Source organism: Platalea leucorodia (genome assembly GCF_965183815.1).
Source record: "Platalea leucorodia genome assembly, chromosome: 1".
In the NCBI taxonomy this organism is placed as follows: domain Eukaryota; kingdom Metazoa; phylum Chordata; class Aves; order Pelecaniformes; family Threskiornithidae; genus Platalea; species Platalea leucorodia.
The window spans coordinates 111,445,750-111,466,224 of NC_138823.1; the positions used below are offsets into that span (position 1 = coordinate 111,445,750).

Genomic DNA, 20,475 nt, shown 5'->3' on the forward strand with positions numbered 1-20,475 from the left:
CCTTGTGATTGTGCTTTGATGCCATCTTTAATTTCAGGCTTGCACAGTGTTTTTTTACAGGGCCCCTGCTTGCTTCAGCGCACAGGCTGAACATCCTCCCTGGATCAGTCAGAGCTGTAGGACCCCGCCTCACCTGTCCCAGGCAGCTGTAAAAGAGGAGGGAGCCTCTTACCAGGTTGTCTGCTGCCTGGAGGGCAGACCCTGCTCTAGCAACACGGTCCTAGCCTGATGCTGGGCAAACTGAACTAGTCGGAAGTGACCACCAGGCTCATACAGTTTCCTTTCCAGAGGCCCAGCCTACCACTCTTAATTCTGCAGAGGAGCCGAATTGCTCACAGCCATGGCTTGAAGCTACTGACAGCTGGTTTGAACATTTCATGTACTGTGTCACGTTAACTAACCTGAGAGATCTGGTCTCCATGTCTGAAATTGGGCAACCACAATGAGTGGCGCTTCTTATCTTCATCTTTCTTTGATTCCTGTTCCTGTGCAAAATGAGTCCTTCCCCTTCACCTCAGAGGGAGGTTGAAAACGTTAATGTTTTGTGAAGTACTTAGATTATACAGTGATGAGCACAGTAGAGAAGCTCAGGAGGGTATCAGTAATTATCTGTTCACTGATAGTTTAAACACAATGGAAGGAAGGCCGATGGGCAATACTCTGGGCAAGGACAAGAAAAATACCAGAGTGTCTCTCACTGAAGACTATTGTGCATCTTGTGGACTGAACGAGTTATGAATCCTGTAGGGGGGAAAAAGGGTGCGTGGTCACATAACTAAAAGCTGATGAGTCAGCACACGAAGGTATGGGCAGGTTTAGTTCTGGTATGTTTGATTTTGCAGGCTCAATGGTCTTTTAACCTGTTTTTGCAAAGGTGCTACTTCTGTTAAGAAAGCGTCTCCAGGACCTCACTGGTCTTTGCATAGGTTAAAAAAAGTAAATCCTTTGGCTAAAAGATTACATCCTGCGCTTCACACAGCTTTTCAGCGTAGGACCCTCTATATGAGCGCTGCAGGATGTTGAGGATGAAATCAAATGAAAGGAGCCACATTTTGGGCTCTGTTTTTACAGAGATGAGCACAGAAGGGCTCTAATCCTTGACATGGGTACTACTGCAGTTCAAATAATAAATAATAATAGTTTAGCACAATCCAGATAGGGCTTGACTTGGCGGATGCTTTGTCATTGTCAGCTGGCAGTGTAATGCTGTATCCTGACTTCTGGCTGAGTACTTGAAAAGAAGATGTCGCTCCCGCTGACAGCTAATAGTGGATCTCCTTTAGCACACCAGGTAGAGCTTCTACTTTGTGCATTTGAAAACACCTGGTTTAGGTCTCAGCTGAGAGAGATTATGCAGAAAGGAGGCATATGAAATAGCATCAAATGAGGATAATCCTTCATTTGACATTTACTCATTTGGTTACCTGCCTCAGTCCTGCAGTGCAGCACCCCTGCTATTAATCTTTTGTCAGGATGTACTTAATGTTATATCTGCTACCTGTGACAATTATTAGACTTTGAACTTCAGTAGCACTTCTTTTTGAGAGGCAGCATGGCCTAGAGTGAGTACAGAGGAGGTAATCACTTCCCATGATATTAAGACTACAGATTCAAAACCTTTACAAAAGATTAGCTCGTTTTAGTAAACACAGGAGGTTGGGAGTTCATATTCTATATGATATGAAATTCAGAACCTCTGTGTTTTTCTAGTCCCTTAGCACTGCTGCGATACCAAATTTACAAAGTCATTTTTCAGAAAATGAGCCAAATTCCCTGTCAGCTACGAGGTGTTTAAATCAGGAGTAGTTCCACCTACTACAAGAGACTTTCTTTGGGTCTAGGCGGATGTAACTGTGAATACACCTTAGCCATCTCATAAAGTGTTAAAATTCAGTTTCATGTGAGCATGAGAGCCCTTTGGGATCTCCTCTAAGATTTGAAAGAAACTGAGAAAGCACAGCAGCACTTTTTTTTCCTCCAGGCTCTGCCCCTGCTTCCCTGATGTCATCAGAACAGGAACGAGTAATTAACATAGTGTGGTTAATTACAGCCAGATCCTGGTTGTTCTGGCTCACATCAGTTTGCTCTGGGCTGATCTGAAGCTGAGCATCAGGGAATGGTGGTGGGGATACTTTCACAGAGTGCTAGAAAAAGATAGCCAGGTTTGTAGGGTGAACTTAGGCAGCAGTAGATTAATACCAGTGAGGAAGACAAGAGTCGGTGCTTCTGCAAGCAGGTATTGGATTCTCAATGATTTCCTCATCTCATATAAGCTCCTTGTATAGAGCGTTTGTTGTGTAATTAGTCGGTGCCCTCCTCTCTGAACTGCTTTATATCTAGAGACAAGTGACCATGTATTAATTTCTCCAATTTCCCTTGGCAAACATAGAGAGAAAAGCAGAGAAAAATAAAAACAGAATTAAGACACGCAAATAAAAGTGTAAGGTTATCACAGAGGAAAGTGTAAGGTTATCACAGAGAAAAGTGAAAGTATCTCCAGCAGAGAGCCCAACAGTCTAATTATGCACTGTATAAAAAAAAAAGCAGAGAGTATCCTTTTATCAGGTTTAAATTATCCAGTTTTTTAATTTAACAGAATGTCTCATAGTTATAAGACAGGGAGCCCTCATGTTCTCAGTCTTCCTTCTTTATTCAATATTTTATATATTCTTATTATGTCTCCTCTTATTCGTCTTCTTTCTGAGGCAAATGGTTGTTTTCACTCTGCTCTTTAGAGAGTTCTTGCATTGTCATTTCTGCCGATACTGTCTGAAAGAGTCTCCCTCTACTACATGCAATAATATTCCAGAAGAGGACCAGCAATTCAAATGCACCATGATTTTCTGTGTTTTGTTTCCCATTCCATTTGTCTTAACGTGTTTTTGCCATAGCTTCACGTTGATCAAATTTTCATTCCTCCATTGAATTCTGCATTGAGACAAGCAAGTGCTTCTTGCGACTTTGCTCAGCTAATTTAAAACCAGTGTATGAGTAGTTCAGACTCCCCTTCAGTATTGATATACGTCTTGCTATCAGTATTGCTCATTCATCTAGCATACTTGGCTCTAAAGATAACCTCTTAGCTCTTCACTATGCTGCTCAAAATAATTTTGTGATATATGCAGATTTCATTTTTTTCATTGCTCGACTCCATGCCCAGATTGATGACCATTGCACTAAAAATGGAAGACCCCATCTGAGAATTTGTATCTGACTTTTACTAAAAAACAACTGCTTAATTCTTACCTTTGATTTCTGTTTTAGACTGTAGGTTTTAAGATTGTATTTTTATGTAATTAAATCTGTGTAAAAGGACACAATCAAATGCTGCTTAATGAAAAAAAGCTTAAAAAGGACGTGTTTAGAGTAGGACAGGTAGAACACTATATATTCGGCAGTGTTTTGCAAGAAGCTCGTTGTGATAGGATGTACAGGGTAGAAAGTGTTAATTATGTGAGCATTACAGGTGTTCTGCTGTTTTGTTATCACTCTTATTGGGATCTGCCTAAGTGAGATGCAAAGCTGACTTTGCATGAAAGCTTTTCTTGCATTAAAAGGTCTCTAGTTAATTGCATATAATATGTTGTAAATGAAGGCTTAGTTGCAGTTCAGACTGAGTCAAATTCAGACCCGGTGTAACCCCACTGAAACAGGTCCTATTATAGCTAGACACGTCACATATGTGCAGCGCAGAGCTTTATTCTCTGTGGTCTTGTACTGTGTATGGTTAATCTAAAGAAGGAAATACAATGCTCTATCATGCCATAATAGCGTCATTTTATACCCTCTTTCAAAAAGTGTGAATGGCAGAGGAGTGCTACAAAGTGAATAAAAATGAAATTCGTCAGTATTACAGAAAGTTGCGGCTAGTCTAATTCAGGCTCTGCTGAAATGTAATTTTGCAGCTAGCCTCCTATAGAAAGCTCATATAGATTATAGGATGGTGACATTCAGGGAGATTGTTTTGGAGATCACCTGCATCTTGCTTTAGAAAGTGGTGGATGTTCTTCACCGCAAATACACACGAATGGCAAGATTTCTGCCTTCAGAAAGTGTATAATGTAAGAAGTCAAGCAACATAAAGAATATAGACTATGCAGGTGCATTTGCATGCACATTTACATGTACAGATACACATATATACAAGTGTGATTATGTATGTGTGCCTGGAAATGTGTATGTCACAGATCTTGTACTTAGAAGTCAGTTTGAAGCAACTTGCTCCAGACTGGTTCAGCGTTACTCAAAGAGTTTAAAGTCATTGGACCCAGCACGTTATTAATTCCAGGAAAGTTCTGGAGCTAAAAGAAGTGTGCTGGAGTTTAACACTTCATTACTTCATTTTCAGACCCTAAAAGCAAGTATTAATTAGCACTTTCCATGTAATTGATGATACCAGTTTTAGAAACCCCAAACTGCTTAGCCGTGAATTTAATTCAAAATGATGTTTGCCAGAAGTGCCAGGAGCTTGCATGGAGAAAGCACAGATGACTTACGCAAGGTAGTGTTAATAGAAAGTCCAGTTAGGATACTAAGGATTCCTGAGCAGGAACATCCCAGTGAGAAGGACAAAGCTGTCAGTGCTGTCTGAGCACATAAGGTTAATCAGTGTGGCTCTGTGGCTCTCAGTGAAACCATTCCATTTTACTCCAGCATATGGCAATGTATTCATGAAGAAAAATTTCACCTAGCCTAGCAGATAAAACAGAATAGATAATATGGTAAGCTGAAGAGAAAGTACAAACCACAGACTCTGTTAATTTTAAACTGGTAATAGAAAAGTGAAAAAAGAGACAACGATGTATGTGAGTTAAATACAATAGTAAAATGATGACTATTATCTGATGAAAACTGGAAAAAATAGTATAATATATGCCATACTTTATTAGATGCAGGATATGTCTTTTTACAAATTCAGTTAGATGACTTGTCTCTAAGTTAGTGATTTTTAATGAAACATGTCAACATTACAAATGCAGAGGGATATTCCTGAAACCTAGTCAGTTTTGAAAAATTATTTCAAAGAATTTCAGGTCTCATACCTGCCTTTAAGATCGCACCACGTGTCTGGTTTCGTAGTCACAGTTTGGTATTGTTTTCCCCTGTACTTAAGTGACAAACCATAAAAGCAACTGATGACTTGTCTGCACTGTCTGCTCGAAACTCAGTGTTGTCAGTTAGAAAGTAGAGGGAAGAGAACAGGATTTAAAGCAAAACTCTTCTTTCGGATTACTAAAAATGTTACAGAAGTGTTTGGGTAAACTGCTCCAAACAGAAGTGCATTTTTAAAGTCTCCCTTCCTGTAACACCATTTGTTTTTTGTTTTGCACCTAAGATACTTGAAGCAGTAAGAATTTCACGAATCTCTTCTGGGCTGCGAGGTTGCTGAGTGCATTGTCGTTCCTGTGGCCTGAGCAATTTGTCAACAGTCATTCCTGCAAGTTGTTTCCATCAAGAGGACAAGTAGATGACAGAGTGGGAAACTTCTTTTTATTCACTCCTGTTTGTTTACAAAGAACATACACAAATTTCTGTTTATGCCAACTCAAACAACAGGAGATGGGTTTCTTACATGATGTTCCTAGCTGCTGCTTCTCCTCCAGGTCCTGTCCAAGGAGAACTCATTGGCTTTCTCTCTTCTGTGTCTTTGTTCAGGTCAGACTACTGAGTCTGTCCTGCTGACTGTCCACAGCTTTCCACATCTGACTGTGCAGTGTTCCTGGCTGCATATTACACATATACATAATTCCATCAAAATACATACATAAACTTCTGGGTGTGAAGTCAGCTTATGCAGACCCCCTCAGCACCCATGGCTCAACTCCCAGCCACCCTTACTTACATCCCGCGTTTTGGATAGTGGCTCCTACATGTCAGTTTACCATGGGATGACTGAAGCCGTTTCTTACATTACTGAGCATCTGAGCATGTGAAAAGCAGTATTTGATTACTGCTAACTTAATTATGACTTGTATTATGACTTAACTCAGTTAAGATTGCAATGTCTGTAGGGCCCAGGTTTTAGGACAGCACTTAAGAACTTGCTGAAGTCAGTCCCTCTTCAGAAGTATTTAAGAGTTATTAGGGGTGCTTTCCTGAAGAGTAGCTGGGTACATTTGTAAAACGGGAAGGGTGCTTGTTTGCCCCTTCGCAACATTCCTAAACAATAAATAAGGACTTTGAAAATCCAAATCAAAAACTGAAGGTGAAATCCTGTCCTGGTGTAAGGAAAGGATAAAAACTCCATTGAATTCAGTGAGTCCAGGTATTCATCCAACATTTACTAGTGGGTTTCTGCACCCTGGTTTCTCAGTTTCACTTGCCCACAGGTTTCATGCAACTCTTAAGGGAGAGTAAGACAAAGTAGTGACATCTGTACCTACTTGAGCATGAGCGAGAAGCAGCCATGGTGTTATCCTAGTACCTGATGATCAGTTTTATTGAACATTAAGCCAGTCCACCTACAAATTACCTCTCCCTTCATGAACTGGCATCCTTTTTGGAGGGGCTTGGATCATTTGGTCTGCCTAGTGTCAGTCGCTGATGGCAAGAACAAATGACGGAGGCTGCAGAGTGATCTGGGAGTGCCCAAGGCTTTTCCACAAGTTGGGAAGGGCCTGTGTACCCTTTGCAGTGCAGGGTGCACCCTCCCTCATGGAGTGAGCGCTTGGGCTGTGACTGCACCACTCGGACATCAAAGGCCCTTCAGGCCAAAGGGCTTGAAGCCTTCTCCTGCTTGGTGGTGTAGGCAGAGCCAATGTATCTCGCTATGAGACATGTTCCTGTACTGCGACCAGTTCTGTACGTTTTATTTCAAGAAAGATGTTAGACAGTTGAGGGGGACTACAAGGAAGAGCAGGGAAAATGATCAGGCGCCTGAAAAATTATACTGATGGGTTAAAACAGACTTGACTTAGTTTGTCCAGGTTAAAGATGAGAAGACTGGACAGGAAGAGAGTATAGTACTGATTTGAAATATGCAAAAGAGAAAAAGGAAGAGACTGCAAAGGGGAAGGTGAGTGATGAGTGCTGGGTAGAATAATAAAGTACTGGTCTTGAATTGCTGCAGGAAAGATTTAGGATAGAGGATAGGAAAGAAAACTTTAACATGGTAAACATAACGTGGTTCTATATGAATAAATAAAGATATCCCAAAGAAACAAATCTGTCCTTTTGAAATTTAGAAAAGAAAAAAAGAGATTTTAAAACATAAGAAATGTCCCACTGGGTCAAACTAGAGGTGTTAGATATTATCTAGTCACACAGTCTATCTCTGATGATGGAAACAACAGATGCTATTTAAGAAGCACATGAACCCGCTTGCTTTCTGACTTTTGTTCCCTCTGTGCTCTCCTAACGTCAATAATCATTAGATGAGCAATCCCAAAGCATATGCCCTTGCTTATTCCTTTTTAGTATTTCTTTATGGACCTGTTGTCTTCGGACTTGTGCAGTCCCATATGAACGTGCTGGCTATGTCTGCCTCCTGTGGCAGCTATTCCAGAAGTCCACCAATGCTTTTTTTCATCTCTTTTAAGTTGTTCACCTGTGACTTTTATTGAATGCCCCCCAGTTTACACACTTGAAAAGCTCTTTTCCTAGAACTTTGCAAAGCAGAACCAGAAAGGGGAAAGCACTCGGTTACTTTTGCAAGACTTACATGCATCAGGTGTTACAGAACTGCATGTGTTTTGTGATGCAAGGAAGATATCTTTGAAGTTTTTGTGAAGAAAAGAAAAGTATCGTGATGTAACGAAACTATCCTCACAGTATTCACAAAATCGGGATCTCCTCGGCATTTTTGTGTCAGCCTGTCTCCTTAGGCACACCTATGCAATGTATAGGAAAGAAGGAATTTTTCCTGACTTGAATTCACAGCTGTTTTGCGGTAGATTCTGCAGCTGTGACCAGAAACTGGATGACCTTGTTAGTAGGACAGCCACAAAGTAGCCACAAAGTTTGGTTTTGATTATAATGTCTGTTTTTCTTCTTGAAGTCTGTTCCTTAAAATTTGATGTGCTCATGTAATTGCAATGTAGTTCACTGCCCTGCTTTACCTCCGGTGAAGGGAGTTTGAGACTTCACAGAGAAGGAGAAGAGAAAGAGAGAGAGAGAGAGACTGACAGACAGACACAGAAGCCCACAGTATGGAAAAATAAATGATATCACTGATGGGCTTTTCTGTCAGTGTATATGAGTTATTGAATGCTTAAGCAGAAGTATTGCACATTTTTTCTAACCCTTATCCCCCATAAAACTCAACAACTAAAAAGATAACCTGCATGTAGTTTATTAGTGGTCTTACATGCATTCGTCTTTTTCTTTTTTTCCTTTTCTACTTTGTTTAAAAAAAAAAAAAAATCTGTAACAGAAATACAAATCAGATTCCCTCCAGTGGTGTAGATTTTCATTTCTCAGTAGGTAGATGGACGAAAAAGATTCATAATTCACGTACACTTCTGTGAATCCAAGATTTTTTGGAAGCGACTGGTGTTTTGGAAAATGTGAACGATTGGGGCAGGCATCTTGCATTCTTCTGGCATCAGGATTTTGGAAGTGTTGAGCACCCCTTGTCTGAAATGCAGCCCCTTTAAGGTATCTTAAAAGAAACATGACGCAGATTGAGGCCTCTGAAACCACTCATCGCTTTTGAAAAACCTGGTTGTTGGTTTAGTAGTTCTGGACTCTCAAAATGATTACTTTCAAGTGTTGTTTACCGCCTCTGGGCATGAATTTTAGACAGTTACTGAGCGACACCAGTGCCATCTTGGTGCACATTTCTAAGCAGACCTGGCTGGATCAGCCAGGCAAGGCCAGGTGGTGCCACTGCCCACCCTTCCTGCTGATGCTGGCCTCCTGGCTAGAAAGCAACGTGAGCTTGGTGGGGCCAACAAAAAGGCATACGGCTGCCGGTCAAGGCAGAGGGATCCCTTGGGGTCTGAGGGAACTCTGGGCTACAGGGGTTCTTCACACATCCTGTATTCAAGAGTTATTGAACAAAGTGCGTGAAGAACTTTGGGAAGGAGGGCAGGAATCCAGGTCTCCCCTTCCCAACAGAGCGCTCCATGCCAGCAACGTTGCGAGCTTTGATTTCTTTTTCTTCTTTTTTGGCCCACAACATCAACTTTATTTTCAAGCAGCCTGAATGGTTTCTGAAAGACAGAGAAAGACCTTCCACCTTCTGTTCTCTTTAGATCCTTCTGATCTTTTCAGATCAGAAAAATTGTCCAGGCTACCCTGTGACAGCATCTTGCATGAGGGTGACGTTAAACCCAGCCAGGTCATTTTGCATTATGAAGAGCTCTCCAGGAACAGCTAGAGAGAATTATTTGAAGGCAGCTATCTGAGCTGTTTAAGAAATCACCCTGATGGCTGAACCTTTGTCACCATTTCTGAGTACGCCCCTTAGCTGTGCTGGCTATTCCTGTGCTCCCTCGTGATCTCCTTTTCATTTCAGTCTGAGATGTTTGAAGTTCGGAGGTAGAGGGAATGAAGTGCAGGTTGCCAGGCTCCATAGGAAATTCCTAGTACCTCAGACTCAACCCTTGCTGCTGAGCATGGGGCAAAAGAAAGATACTAAACAAATAAGTATTCCTTCTTTCCTTAGCACATCTGTCCAGCTGTGTCTTAATGCACCTGCTGCTGGTGTCATTGTTTTCCAGTAAGAGCCACTAGCTAAGATGGTATCTGTCTCCTCTGCTGTACCCTACAAGTTTGCTTGCTTGCAGGTTGGACAAAAGTTGGCAATACCTGGCTTAGCGTCCTCCTTCTGGAGGCTCATATGGTGTTAAAGCAGCTGTAGATAAGGAGGACATCTTTATGAGGTAAAAATCTGTCCTTTTGATGGAAGCCATTTTTATTTATATAGGGAGGGGAATAGCAAATATACTTACTTAACGTTTAAGCACTTGCACTGTACTGGTGTAAGGGGTGTCACTGCAGGCCAGTGAAACTAGCTTCTGTATTTGTTAAAGCAGAACTGTTGTTGTCCTTCAGTTAGAAATGTATTTTGCCACTGGGGAGGCATCATCACTTTTTGTGTTGCTCTATGTGCGGTAAAGAACGCGAAGGAGGGACGCTTGACCAAAAATACCCTATTAATGCAGCAGTCTTTTCCCATCTTTTGGAGGGACTGAGTGGAGAATATTGCCAAACTCCAGTAAATGTAAGTGCAAGTTGTACGTACACGTCTTGGGGCTTCTACGGTCCGTTTCCGACTTGGGGCCAGAGGTTCCCCTTCAGCATCCAGCTTCCTGAGTCTCTAGTCCCTGGCACCTTAACAGCCTCCTACTGAGATAAAAATATATTCAGATCACAGCAGTTCCCTCCTGCCCCTCCTGCACTGTTTGGGAGGGATCTCCTGTGCTCTTGCTTTGGATAGGTTAAAAAATTAATGTTAGATGCAGGTGCTCATGCAACTGTAGTCAGAGCAGTGACGGACAGGATCTACATCTCTGAGCTGAGGTCTTAAGTCAGTCATGTCTTGTGGCTGAATCCTAAGTTTGTCTTTTTACCGTGTAGGATCTGAAGAATGTTGCCAAAGTTTTGAACTTGGACTTGCAAAGCTAGGCATTGTTGTGCATGCATAAACACCTAGAAAGGAAAAACAAAACAAAACAAAACAAACCAAACCACCACCCTGTATTTCTAAGGGTGCTAGGCACTTGGAGTTCCCAATGAAATCAGTCCACTTATTTTCTTCTTTTAAACTGCTTCAGCTGATGGGTGAAGGTGTCCTAGGCATTAACCACTCACAGAGAAATAAAATACTTCATCCACATTTTTGTATGTTGCCTTTGTTGATCTTGGTGAATTTGATAGCATCTTCAGGATGGTGCCGTCTGGTGTTTGAAGTCCATGGAGCTCACGGTGTATATATAGAAGCAAAAGATGCCAGGGTATAGTAAGGAGGCATTGTTTTAGCCTCATGTATGACATTGTAATTGTATGGTTTTTAATGATCAGACCAGAGTAGTTACACTTAGTAATGTTTGTTCACTAAAAAGGAAAAGGAGTGTTAAATCATTGTGTTCTTTGATGAATGGCTTGTACACTGAAGAATAAATTGAACAAACTGGCATAGAGCTCAGTGAACATGAAATCAGCTATTAGAAGAAGGCTTGTGAACAAATTCTGAGCCCGATATGCATCTTTTGATTAATGTCCTATCAATCATCCATAGTGGCTACCTTAGCTAAGTCGTGCTGTAATCATTCATGGTTGCTTACAGGAACACTAGCAGGGACTATAGAGCTGCAATAACTGAATATTATTACTGATTTCTCCCTAACTCTTGCTGTGAACAATTACTGTTTTCACTACGTTTCTGCCTCCCTTTATTAAAAAGAATACAATGCAAAATGAAAAGAGAGTTCCTCAAAGACCAGTAAAATTCTCCCAGGGTATTCTTAATGATATTCTGTCCTAAATGGGCAAACTATTGTAATGCAGAGTTCTCACCAGGAATAATAGTAATGTAATCACATTGAAGCTGTCTCTTTATGGATTGTAGTCAAATAGACAAAATGTATAGTCAGATTAATGAACACAGAATTTCTGTAGAATTATTATTTAAAATGGTTGAAATGATTTTAGCTCTTTTTGTATCACAGTATTTTCAGTTAATGCACTTAACAGCAACAGCAATTAAGACTCCAGACTGTAAATTCGGATTAAATCCACCCTTTTGATACTAGAAGAAGCCTTGATTTTTAAAAGGTATTATGCCAGAACCCCTCTCTTTTAAAACCTAATGTTTTAAATTTGTGTGGCTCTTCTGAACTATGGTCGTTCTGGGTTCTTTTAAGGGAAAAAAAAATATCAATGAATACACTTTTTGTTCTTTTTTTTTTTTCCCCTCATATGATTGTAAGTTATTGGCAGATGTTTACGGGAGAATCTCATATTCTTGTGTGTGAAGATTTAGTTCCACACCATTTATTTCTCGAGTGTGACACAAAGAATGCTTTGGCACTACCCACAAAATAGGTTCTTAGATGGCAGTGTAATTTCCTCCAAAGTCACTGTAGTCTGGGAAATACGGTGAAGTAATGAAGTGTTGACAGGTATTAACATGCATAATGGGCTTTAATAGACATTTAATGTTGTTTAACTGGAAGAAGGAGAAGTGCTTTCCCATTGGAATATTTCTACATTGAAACTCATTGATCACCAATTTCAGAGGGGAAAGGTTAATCCATCAGTTTCTGTAACCAAACGGCACTGATGGCAATTCTTTAGGTGACATTCTGGATGAACTGAGCTTTCCATCTTTGCAAACAAATGAGTGATATGACAAGCATGGTGTTCAGAACACATTTAACCAATTGATTTTCTCTCCTCTTGTAATAAGATCTAGAGACATATGAAAGAGCGTAGCATGAGCCAAGATTAAAGGAACTGCTTCATACACGCGAACATAGGGGAACTGCATTATCAATAAAAGTACTATAAAGCATGTAGGCACCCATTCTTTTTCTTTATATAAAGTTTGTTATTGCAATAAATAGCTGTTATTGAACTGCTTGCCTTTTATTTCAGTTTTTCTGAATTTTATTTCAGTTGGCTTTCTGTGATTTCCTGGTAAATGTTAGGAAAAAATGTTATGTTTTGTTATGGTATCATTTTTGCACTCACTAGTAAATCCAGACCAACTCTGGATTTAAAAGCAGGATTTATCATCCTTTGGGGCATGAAGAAAGACATGAGGGGGAGGGAGGGACTTGACTTCAATTAATGTAAATACATCAAATATATTTTAAATGTTTCATCTGTACGGTTCCATACTGTAATGACCCTCATCTTTTTCCCTCCTCTTCCCTCCTTTTTCTCCCAAATTCAGCCCTGCTCTGAGTTTCACGTACCCTCCTACACCGGTATCCCTCCAGCAAATGCATCAGCAAATTATAAGTCGTCAGCAAACCCTAGGTTCAGCCTTTGGACACAGCCCTCCACTCATCCATCCTGCTCCAACTTTTCCTACCCAGAGACCTATCCCTGGCATCCCCAGTGTCCTGAACCCTGTCCAGGTCAGCTCTGGACCTTCTGAGTCCACACAGGTGAGAGACAACAAAAGGAACCTCTGCACCCCATTAGTTTATGAAAAAATGAAACCAATTACATTGTCTTTACGGCAATCAATCACCACTGTCACGGAGACCCTTCGATAACAGTTTTCTTGCAGCTATAGCATTTGCAGTCCCTTTATTATTAAATCACAGGAGTGTGTGCACGGTTCCTGATTGGTAGTGTGTTGTTTTGTCCTCATAAATATTTCAGTGTACTGCAGCAGCTTCTCGTTCCAAACTGTCTCTCCTGTATCTTATACAGGAACATAATGCAGGTGAGGAGCAAGAAAAGCGGGGAAAACCACATCAAAACACTAACATTTTAAAGATTAGCAGCTTCACCTCCAAATCAGGCTGACTGTAATATACCCAGGGTCGGATTCTGCCATCCTGACACAGGTGTGAGTGAATCAAAGTGAGTAACTCCATTTGCGAGCAAGAGAGGAACTCAGAGATAGTGCAGAGGTTTGAAGGTTTTTTCTCCGATTTGCGCAAAATTGGACTTAGTGAGTTTGAGCTAATCATTTCGGTAAACCAAGTTGTATTTTCAAAAGCTGAAGATGTGCAGCAGTGAATCAGGCCCATAATGTGGAGTTTATCACAGTTTGTGGTTTGCCTGTTATTAACTAGTGCTGTTTGTTTCCAGATGACCTGGGATAGGTTATTTATCAGTCTGGGAGCTGTTTATCTCCCGGCTAGCTTTTACAAATGTAAAAGCAGAACATACTGCTGTAGGAAGCATATTGATTTTTTGTGGGGTCCGTGCAAGTTCAGATATCTCTAAAAGATCTCTGGATTCCTACAAGATCCATTTGCAGGTGTAGATAGTGGTGTTCAGTCTAGCACAGCAAGGGAAAAACAAGATTCTGGCCTGTTTATGTCAGCAGTAGTTTTGCTATTGACGGGAGAATCCAGGACTTCATCTAGGAATTTTTGGCTGAGGGTTTCACACTAGTGTTCAGTTTTTCTTCCTATCCACCACTGTAATGGGAAACACAGTAAAAAGAGCTGAGCCTTGTGTGCAGATGTTAAGTGTAAAACCTTTCCTCCAAGTGTGAAAAAATACATCTTTTTCTCGTGTTGATTCGAACCAGTGCACACTGATTTCATTTTTCAGAATTGCCTTTCTGAAGTCATCTTTATGTGGAAAATCGAGTTCTTCCTACCCCCCCTCCCCCTCAGCCTGACAAAACCAGCATTGGTTTGGAGCAAGGAATTGCATCAAATGCCCTCCTTCCTGTTCCCTCCCTGCTCCATTACAAGGTTGAGTGATGCAGCTCTTCCACAAGTTAATGCTATGTAATTGAAGCACAATGTAATTGCATATCCAATATAATTAACAGTGTAGCTTCTCCAAATAAAGTTGCTGAGCAGATGCTGCATATTTCTGTTTGGAGCTACATATTTATCACAGTCTAATTTTGTCTTTTTTGGGGGAAAAAAAACCAACCTGCCTGCAGCAGAATAAACCCACAAGCGAATCCGCAGTGAGCAGCACTGGAGATCCCATGCACAACAAGCGCTCCAAGATAAAGCCCGATGAGGACCTCCCCAGCCCGGGAGCAGGCAGCGTGCAGGTATGGCGGTCAGGTTACAGTCGTACGCCTTTCATCTCACTGCCAGAGAGAAAATGGACCTTGCCTGTAGCACGTGTTTTCAGGCTTTCTGCCCGCCTGCAGCCCTTCATCTACTTCACACGTGGGCGGCCTGGGCTCACGGCGGCAAGGGTTAAACGTGGGCAGCGAGGGGCTGCTGGGTTACAGGGCTGTGTTGCAGAATGAGGGCAGAGAAGAAGGAGGCTGATGGAGAGGCGCCTCTGATCAGTCAGAGAGTGCTCAACCCTCTGTTCGCCGTGGAAAAGCGAACCAGAGACATTCAGGTCTTTATTGAGGACGTGTTTTCTGTTCAGCAAGAATATTTACACCACGTTGACTTTTACCAGGTCTTAGCACTGTACTGCACTGAGGCCTCAGTGCCAGGCTCCAGTCTCATTTGCTACACTTCCTATGCCAGTTAGTACCACTGGTTTTAGTAGAGCGACTCCTGATTTACAGTGACTTGGGGGAGATGGGAATCAGAGCCTTGATCTTGTGAGTGAATCCACAAAAACAAAGCAGAGGCCTGTCTAAATCCTTCGGCAGGTTTGAAATGGAAAGAGTGTGAGTGCATAATCTGAACCAAATGTTTACACTAACGTCTAACCCTTACCCCGAGCACATAAAAAGCTGGGGAGAATGAGGCAGCTTGAGGAACTGAAGGTGGAAAGTCAAAAGCTAAACTTAAATACTCTCTTCTCCTGCTCGCCCCTTCCATGCGCACATTACAGGCAAGAACAGGCTAACAATTTGCCTGAAAATTACCAAATCACCAAAATTGGTTTTGGAAAGGTTTTTGTGGGCAAAATTGTTACTGGATTAGCAATAAAAGCATGCTTTGGATTACTGGTGATCTGTTTTGTGTCTAACTGTAGTACTAAAGTCAAACTCCAATTAATTCAACGATATTGAATAGTGCCTTTTTCACTAGCGATGCCACTGAATAGTAACGGGTAAGCGTGCAAATAAAGAGCTGCTTAAATATGGGGAGAGGGAAGCCAAGCCTTCCAAGCCTTTACGATTTGCTTTGAATTGAAATGTAAAGGGATTTTTTTTTTTTTTTTTTTAGAAATTCTCTGTAGTGAGTACTTCTGGGGAGGAATAATTTATTGTACACGTATAGTCTGCAAATGTTTTCTGGCTTACCAGGCCTGTTTTGGGCTTCCGTATTTTGTAGAACTGCGTAACAGAGTTAACTGAGAGTAAAACAATCTACACACCCACCCCCATCTTTCTTTTCACGCTGAAATAATTCACTTTTTTCCCTCCTCAGTTTCAGAATTTCCTCTCTCCTCTCCTCACCCCTGTTTTTTTCCTCTCTCCAGGAACAGCCAGAAGGAATGACCCTGGTAAAAGAGGAAGGGGACAAAGATGAAAGCAAACAGGAGCCTGAAGTGGTCTACGAGACAAACTGCCACTGGGAAGGCTGTTCCCGGGAGTTTGACACGCAGGAACAGCTAGTGCATGTAAGTTAATGGTATTCAGGAACTAGGTTTTAAAACTACGTGACCTTTTTCATGGGGGTCGGGTTCTCTGACCCTGTGCTGAGTCAAGTTTCTTAGCTAACAGCGCTGCAAAGTGGAGAGGGGTTTATGAGTTTCTGAGAATAAAGAAAACTCGGAGCCACAGTGCTTGACCTGTTCAGTCAGCTAAAGCTTAGTGTAAAATTCAATAAAGTCTTCAATAGAGATTGTAATGGCTCTGATCCTGTAAGCCAGCAAACGCTATTTTGAGTTAGAGACTTTGATAGTTATTGAGTAATAGTAAGCTGGACATGAATTATTATTAACCTTTTGCTAAGTTTGATTTTTTCTCCCAAAAGGGACTGTAACAGTAGAAATGGGCAAGGGGAATTCTTCCCCTTCCCTAAGGGGGTTTTTGGTATCAATTTACTGTTGTGTGTAAACTGAAGTGGATTATTTGGCTAAATACATGGTTATTTCAGTCTTTTTAGCAAAAGCAAACTGTATGGTCTTACTTATGCTACCCACATATGAGTTGTGTCTGCCTTGTTTTTTCTTCAACTCTACTACTTCTCCAAAATAAATTATTTTTACTGTTTTGTAGTATTGTAAGCTAGAAAATGAACAATCAAAATCTAGAATATAACCTGGCAAGTACTATCCCTCCCCATTTCCAACCTCGTTAGCTAGCAGCACCACTCTTAATTACCGGCATCATAGAACATATCTAAATACTCTGGAAAAAAAAGGAATTCCTAGTACAGATTAGAGAGGAACATCTTCAGCAAATGATCAGTGTGTCAGAATGCTATTTATTATAGAAAACTGTTTCATACTTTCCTGGAGATCATGCAAAATCTATTGCATAATGTGGCCAATACTACTGAAACAGCTTGTTGAAAAAAGTACTTTTTCACCCAAAATAAATAAAAAAACCCCACCATATATTTCAAAACACTATGCAAAATGGTAAACTGATGCTGCAAACTGACTTCAGTAAAGCAATGCCAGCTTTTACTTCCTGGAGTGTCAGAGCCTCTTGGTGTTGCAGTTATTCATCAAGATATATTTTCAGTTTCTTGTTATTATTAGGTAGTAGTAGTAACAGTAACAATAATAATAATTGAAAGACTATCACAAACTAAAATAGTGGCAAAAATCTGACATTTTTTAAGAATCGTTTGGACACATTTTGCACAAAAAATACCCTAACGTTTTAATAGGCCACAATGAAACGTGAGGAGAGATTCTTTCAGTGTCGTAATATCTTTTTGGGAAGAAATGCCATACAAACAGCTGCTGCAAAGGGTTAGACACATTTAAAAGATCAAGTGTCGGTCTGGCAATTGATTCCATGCAAACAGACCGATTGACATCATTTGGGGCTCTGCACAGGCACAGTCTTTATACCTGATAATAATTGCAAGGCTGAAGCTTTATGATGCCTGGCAAACCTTTCTCAATATTCAGAAATGATCCCAGTGATGATGATAAATAATTTACAACAAAACATATGAAATAAAAGAGAAATTTAGAATAAAGGTGCCCTTGGTAATGAAAAAAAGGAAGAGGTTTTTTTGAAGTTTCAGACATAAAATTTAATTGAATTCCACTGTGCCTGTTAGCTAATAGCTAATGTTTTGTAGTTTCAGGTGAATTAAATTGACAGTGTGATAGTTTGGTTGTTTGGGTTTTTTTATTTAAATGTGTTTGTTGGTTTTGGTGTGATTTTTGTAGCAAATCTGACTGTACTATAAGGGTTGATAGCAAGACTCCTCTGAAAAAAAGCTTATTTCTTATGTTTCTGCACGATGGCAACATCTGAAATGGGTTTCTCTAGACATAAAGAAGGCAGATAAAAAATGTTTCTATGATACAAGGAGTTCTTTTTGGCAGGGCTCAGGATTCAGATATGTTATGATGGCATTTAAGATTATGAGGTGCAAGTCCTGACTCGATATCCTGAAGACAATAAAATCATCATCATCATCATCGCAACCATCACATTCAAGTAGCGCAAATCATGCTCTAAGAGTCAGCGTGACTCAGTGATGGGGCCCTGGTTTGTGATTTCTTTTGCTGCTCTGACAGAGCCCTGCTGTGGGGACTTGAGCAAGTTATTTCTGTCCAGAATTGCAAAGGGCTTTAGACATCTAACTCTGTTTGAAAGTCTGGCCCTTCACCCTGGTCTGTCTCTGCCACGTTTTGTCTGCCCTTGATTGCCACAGCCCTCGAATATACACCTGCAGCAGCTAGGGAAATGAAGTCCAGGTCTCGGTAGGGCTTCGCGGGAGGGCAGTCCTGCTTTTGCTTAGGTGTGTGACTCCGGCAGAAAGCGTGAAGTCCCTTAGTAGCAGTTCAGCCCTTGAAAATCTCCTCACTGATGTGGCTCATGTATGCCTCCTACCCAAATACTTGTGGTTAAATCCAAGTAGATAGAAATTTGTGCTTACCTCAGTGTCTTTGCCCTGGATGAGTTCCTGACTTGGCGTGTGCGAGTGTGCACCTGAACTAGGCAGAGAGAGAGTATGTGTCTCAGTGGCGTGAGTACATCCTTTACTCAGGAATATTTACACTGCAGTAGCAGCTGGAGGCCTTGTCAAAGGCCAGAGTCCCGTGGTGCCAGACGCTGCTCAAACACAGGAGTAGGAATGGCCCTGATACGGGCATGAGGTCTTCACCCTGTGACTCCGGAGCCGTGTAGATTGGGCTGTTTGGTGCTGTCTGGAGGTACCTGAGCTAGCCTGTGTGCGGGTAGGCGTGCAGTTAGGATCGCGCTATGCTTCCCAGCAAGGTCAGGGCTTTGCAGGATAATAGATACTAACCTTCAGATCTTGCAGCAGAGCTCTGCCTTGTTGCCTCCCCTGGCTGCACACACTGCTGCTCTGCAGGTGCTTCCCAACCCACTGGCAGGCTCAGTAGAGCCTCAGTTGCTCCAGCTGAGTTTGAAGCGGGATCTGAAATCAGATGCTGGACTGCCATCTGGGACATCAAAAACATAGATAACCATCCTGTTTTGTTTACTCTAGTGTGGGGTAGTAATCATCAAGGCAGGGGCAACTGGCATAGATAAAGGCAATAAGGACTTAAACTGGCCTGGCAAGACTCATCCAGATCAAATCTACCGGCTTGCCTGGCACTCAGAAAGGATGATGAGCATGAGCAGACAGCTACAGTCATGTGTTCAGAAGTTGGGTGGGTGTGATACAGCACGACACGTGATACTACATCACATTGTGTGCACACACCTACTCGCCCATACTGTGGGTTCACAGTCAAGTGAACGGCGTAGTGGAACTAAGAGCGAGCTATGTAGACCTTCACAAAGGATTGCAAGAAACCCCTTCCCTGTCACCCACTTCATTGAGCACGTGGTACGTAGCATATATTCAGTAGAAAGGAAAATGCGTTTGTGTATTTGAATTGGAAGTATTTAGAGTATTCTTTCACCTGTACAACTCTCTAAACCGGTTCCCTGGACTTTGGAAGTTCAGCTGGGAAGAGGAAATTTGTAAAATGCAGAGTTTCAGAAAAAAGACCTAAAAAGCATTCTTGTACCTACTGCTAAGACTAAATTTTCAGGATCTACGCAGGCTAGCAGTAAGTCTTTTAATGAATGTGGGTTTTTTTTTCCACGGGAATAAAGCTACTGTTTGTAGCCATACATAATAGTAAGATATCAGACCCAAAACGTCCAATGGCACAGAACAGACTGTTATCCAAGCCTTGCATCCCAAAGCACTGGAATTTTAGAGGAACTGCAGTGTTTAGGGAAAAGATGGAAGTATGTTTCTAGCTGTTTGTTTTGTTTCCTAAAGGGTTAGGTACCTCAGCATGAATTCTAGTTGCGCCAGGTTGAGCAGAGCTCAGGAGAGCTTTTCCACAATACACAATGCACACAGTTCACATTATAGATGTCATTACTCCCATCATGTGTAGAGTGTATACACAAGCACGTATGCATGTGTTTTGAAAGAGGTAAATATGAATTTCTGTATATTGTGGTTTTTCTGTCACGTGAGGATAGCTTTATTATCTTTTTGGGAATGATAGGACCTGATTTACTTTGAAATCAACTGTAGGTGAATCAGATTCTAGCAATATCTACATTACAATGTGATGTGTGGTATGGCATGTATGAAAGAGTAAATACAAACATAACCTATGTCTTAATATGTGGTATAGCTTTAGAGCAAAAATTGCAATCTTGGGCACAACAGTCAGCATTTGATGGCGTTTTTTCTGCATTACTTTCTGTAGCAAAGTCCTGCTGTTATTAGTGTAAAATGTGGGTGCTAGTGAAAGTGTGCTTAGGCCCCAGGAGACAATGTTTTCTGACTGAATTTATGA

General features: G+C 41.3%; 1 protein-coding gene across 2 annotated transcripts in view; it reads left to right on the forward strand.

Annotated features, from left to right (window-relative positions):
* Positions 1–20,475, forward strand: part of GLI3 (GLI family zinc finger 3) — a gene marked incomplete at both ends in the record, with an annotated part of 195,883 nt that overhangs the window by 142,968 nt on the left and 32,440 nt on the right. Inside the window, 3 exons of one of the 2 annotated variants that reach the window (XM_082330047.1) lie at positions 12,842–13,058; positions 14,528–14,644; positions 15,988–16,128. In XM_082330047.1, coding sequence (XP_082186173.1) covers positions 12,842–13,058; positions 14,528–14,644; positions 15,988–16,128 — 475 coding nt within the window. The remainder of the gene's footprint in view (positions 1–12,841; positions 13,059–14,527; positions 14,645–15,987; positions 16,129–20,475) is intronic. The other variant, XM_082330048.1, reaches the window with a different exon arrangement.